Consider the following 3980-nt stretch of genomic DNA (forward strand, 5'->3'; position numbering starts at 1 on the left):
CAAGTCCATTTCTTCACTGACATTAGAACCGACTTCTGCAGGATTCCTGTATATATTGCAGAACACCTGAGACTTCAAACTTTGTGGACTAAGTAAGTACTGGCTTTAGCAACTGTTACATTATCTGGAATTCAGCCTGTACTCTTTGGTTGGTAGTCCAGTCCTGGGGAGAGGGTAGCTGGTTGACACTGTTGCTCAGAAAATGGACCTGCAAAACCCCTTAACTCCTTCAGTCTCTTNTCCAAATCCTCCACTGGGGACCACATTCCACCTCACTACTTGTGCTCAGTGAAATGGTTTGTCCTTTGAGTAGAGGAAGACTANNGANTTGTTTGAGTTAATTTTATATCCAGCCACTTTGCTGAACTTGTTTATCAGGTTTAGGANTTCTCTGGNGGAATGTTTGGGGTGGCTTAAGGACACTATCATATCAGCTGCAAATAGTGGCATTTTGACTTCTTCCTTTACAATTTGTATCCTTTAGACCTCTTTTTGTTGTCTAATTGCTCTGGTTAGGACTTCAAGTACTATATTGAATAGGTGAGGTTTCTTTGAGTTTTTCTCCATTTAGTTTGATATAGGCTACTGGTTTGCTGTGTATTGCTTTTACTATGTTTAGATATGGGCCTTGAATTTCTGATCTTTCCAAGACTTTCACCATGAAGGGGTGTTGAATTTTGTCAAATGCATTCTCAGCATCCAGTGAGTTGATCATGTGGTTTTCATTATTTGAGTTTGTTTATATAGTGAATTATGTTGATGGATTTCCATATATTGAAGCATCCCCGCATCCCTGGGATGAAGCCTACTTGATTGAAGTGGATGATCATTTTGATGTGTCCTTAGATTCCATTTGAGAGAATTTTACTGAGTATTTTCGCATCGATGTTCATGAGGGAAATTGGTCTGAAGTTCTCTTTCTTTGATGGGTCCTTGTGTGGTTTTGATATCAGCATAACTGTGGCTTCATGGAACTTACTGGGTAGGGTTCCTTCTGTTTCTATTTTGTGGAATAGTTTGAAGAGTATTGGTATTAGGTCTTCTTTGAATGTCTGATTGAATTCTGCACTAANCCCATCTGGACCTGGGATTTTTTGGTTGGGAGACTTTTAATGACTGCTTCTATTTCTTTAGGGGTTATGCGACTGTTTAGATGATTTGCAGGAGGGACAAGTCACAATCAGAAACAGCGAGACCAACTAACAACACAGATAACCAGATGGCAAGAGAAATACAGAACAATTGAAATGAGAATATTTAAAAATTTTTCCCTCAGAAAAGTGGATAGAATAGCCAAAACTAGTTACCACAGACCTAAGACTCAATCAACACACAAACACACAGAAAGGCAGAGACAAAGAGAGACACAAACACAGAGAGGGGAGACAGAGCAAAAGAGGGAGATTTAAAACTCACTACAGATCTATATTATCTTCTATAAAACAAATATTGAAACCAAGAGAAAAAATATAATAGAAACACAACTTTCGAACATAGTAGAAGGGCAATTTAGGAGAAATTGAAACTAAAATCTAAAATGTATCTATAATTTTTTCTAACAGGATGAAGGTGAAATAACTTCTAGTTCTTTACAGATCAACGTAAACTCGAAACTACCTCCAGCAGAAATGTCAGGGGACATGGAAGCCACAGGGTGGGGATACACACATATCAGTGTTCACAACTTNTGCCACAAGTGGACCATTAGCAACTTTTCATTTTGCATGGATGGAAGTAGGGAAAAGATTACAAGTCCAAAATTCTCAATGGAGGCCAGTGACAAAGTGGAATGGTGTTTNAGGGTACACCCAAANGGAATTNATGAAGAAAGCAAAGATTACCTGNCAGTTTNCCTGGGGTTACTCCANTGTCAAAAGAGTCCAATTTGGGCAAAGTNNGAGTTCTGGATCACAACTTCCCAAGGAGAGAGTTATCGAAGAAGGAAGAGCACAAATGTCCTTAGCTTTGAAAAAAACCAATACAGGGGGTTCAAAAAGTTTATCCTACGAGATTTCCTCCTCTCCAATCCACCTTGGCTCTTCCCTGAAGACCAGCTTACCCTCTGCTGCAAGGTGAGCATAGTAGGAGCCTTCTTTAACACACCTGGACAGAACATAACACCTGCAATCACGGATCCAAGACACGTGTTGGCAGATGACCTAGGCGAGCTGTGGGAGAATTCCCTGCTCACAGACTGCTGCCTGTTTGTAGCTGGCCAAAAATTCAGGGCTCACAAGGCCATCCTAGCAGCTCGCTCTCCAGTTTTCAGAGCCATGTTTGAACATGAAATGAAGGAGAGACTAACAAACCGTGTTGATATGGAAGACCTGGATCCCAAAGTCTTCAAGGAGATGATGGCCTTCATTTACACTGGGAAGGTACCAAGCCTCCAGAGCCACTCCATGGCCTGTGATGTCCTGGCAGCTGCTGACAGGTATGGCATGGAGGGCTTGATGGTTATATGTGAGGATGCCCTCTGCAGGAACCTCTCTGTGAAGAATGCTGCACACACTCTCATCCTGGCCGACCTTCACAGCACAGAGCAGCTGAAGACTAAGACCCTGGATTTCATTGCACTTCATGCTTCTGAGGTCTCTGAGACCTCAGAGTGGAAGTCCATGGAGGAGTCACATCCCCACTTGGTGGCTGAAGCATTCCACTTCCTGGCTTCTGCACAGTGTTCTTGGAACCCTTACTCAAACAGCTAAAATGAGTTTAGGGGATGGACAGCTATGATCAACATCTGTCTTCCAACAGCTATAACCAGTGTTGTTCCCACTGATTTCTGGTTAGAGTACAGTATTGCTGGAACATTTATAGTGAATCAGGGAAAAGGCAGCATGGTGGCTCAGGATTTAAAACAGCTGTTCTATGTTGAAATGGTGGGTGGGGAGTGGGCAGCACTGGAGTCTGGGACAGTCTCCTTGACATCTACTCCTTTAATGTTCTAGCATGATTTTTATCTGATGACTTGGAAACTGGGATTTAATGTAGGTGCTGTCCCTAAGCACAGACACATCTGAGTTTCTTCAGAGAAATCTGTCTGCATTGGACTATGTAGCAGAGATGACTGGGACCCAGAGCAAAGGATAAATCAAGCACAAATTTTAACTCATTCGAGAAGGAAAAGACCATGAAGACTTTTATTTTTTAAAGATTCAGTTTGTGGGAACTCAGCTGCAGAAGCAGTTACAGCTCACTCAGAGAACCCTGGTCAAGTTCTCAGCAGACAGGAGAGTTTTTCAACCACCTCTAACTAGTGATCCAGAGGATCTGACGCCCTCCTCTGCTCTCCATTGCTACAAACAGCTCTGTAGACAAAACCTTAACCAAATAAAATATAATAGGAATAAAACTTTTGAAAACAGTCTTTGGATTCTAGAGATGTTTATGTTCAGAGAATGTGAATGTAGTCCAATAGGTCCTGCTCAGCTCTGGATGTTTGTGCAGACCTCTCACTGTCCTACCAGNATTAGAAACCCTTTAACTTTCTCTTGGCATTTAGTGCTGACAAATGAGAACTCCACCATCATGTTCTTATGACGGCTGGGAAGAGCAGACCAAAGTGCATGGAGCCTACACCTTCTGGGAGAGAGGTGTGTGTGTTTCAAGGCAGGCAAAAATCTTTTATAAGTCTTGAAACCACTAGAAGGGATGGGTGCCTTACAGGTTCACACTCCCTAGGTCAGGAAATCTCAATCTTCCATATGCTGTGCCCCCTTTGTACAGTTCTCCACGTTGTTGTCAACCAGAACCATTTTGTGGTTACTTTATAATTGTACTGATGCTAGTGTTATGAATCATATTTTAAATAGCTGATATATATACAGGATATGTAATATGAACCCTCTAGAAACCGGTCATCAGACTGCCAAAGGAATGGGGATCCACAGGTTAAGAACCAACTCTAGCTAGATGCTGGAATGAACAGAGATGTCCCTCAACAGAGGAATGGATACAGAAAATGTGGTACATTTACA

At 42.0% G+C, this 3980-nt stretch overlaps 1 protein-coding gene across 1 annotated transcript in view; it reads left to right on the forward strand.

Moving 5' to 3' along the window:
* The first annotated feature begins 1628 nt into the window (after positions 1 to 1628).
* Positions 1629 to 3980, forward strand: part of LOC110314748 (TD and POZ domain-containing protein 5-like) — a 5627-nt gene continuing 3275 nt past the window's right edge. The window contains exon 1 of the mRNA XM_021188979.1: positions 1629 to 2683. Coding sequence (XP_021044638.1) covers positions 1629 to 2683 — 1055 coding nt within the window. The remainder of the gene's footprint in view (positions 2684 to 3980) is intronic.

The sequence above is a fragment of the Mus pahari genome, unplaced genomic scaffold, assembly GCF_900095145.1.
Source record: "Mus pahari unplaced genomic scaffold, PAHARI_EIJ_v1.1 scaffold_11518_1, whole genome shotgun sequence".
Classification (NCBI taxonomy): Eukaryota; Metazoa; Chordata; class Mammalia; order Rodentia; family Muridae; genus Mus; species Mus pahari.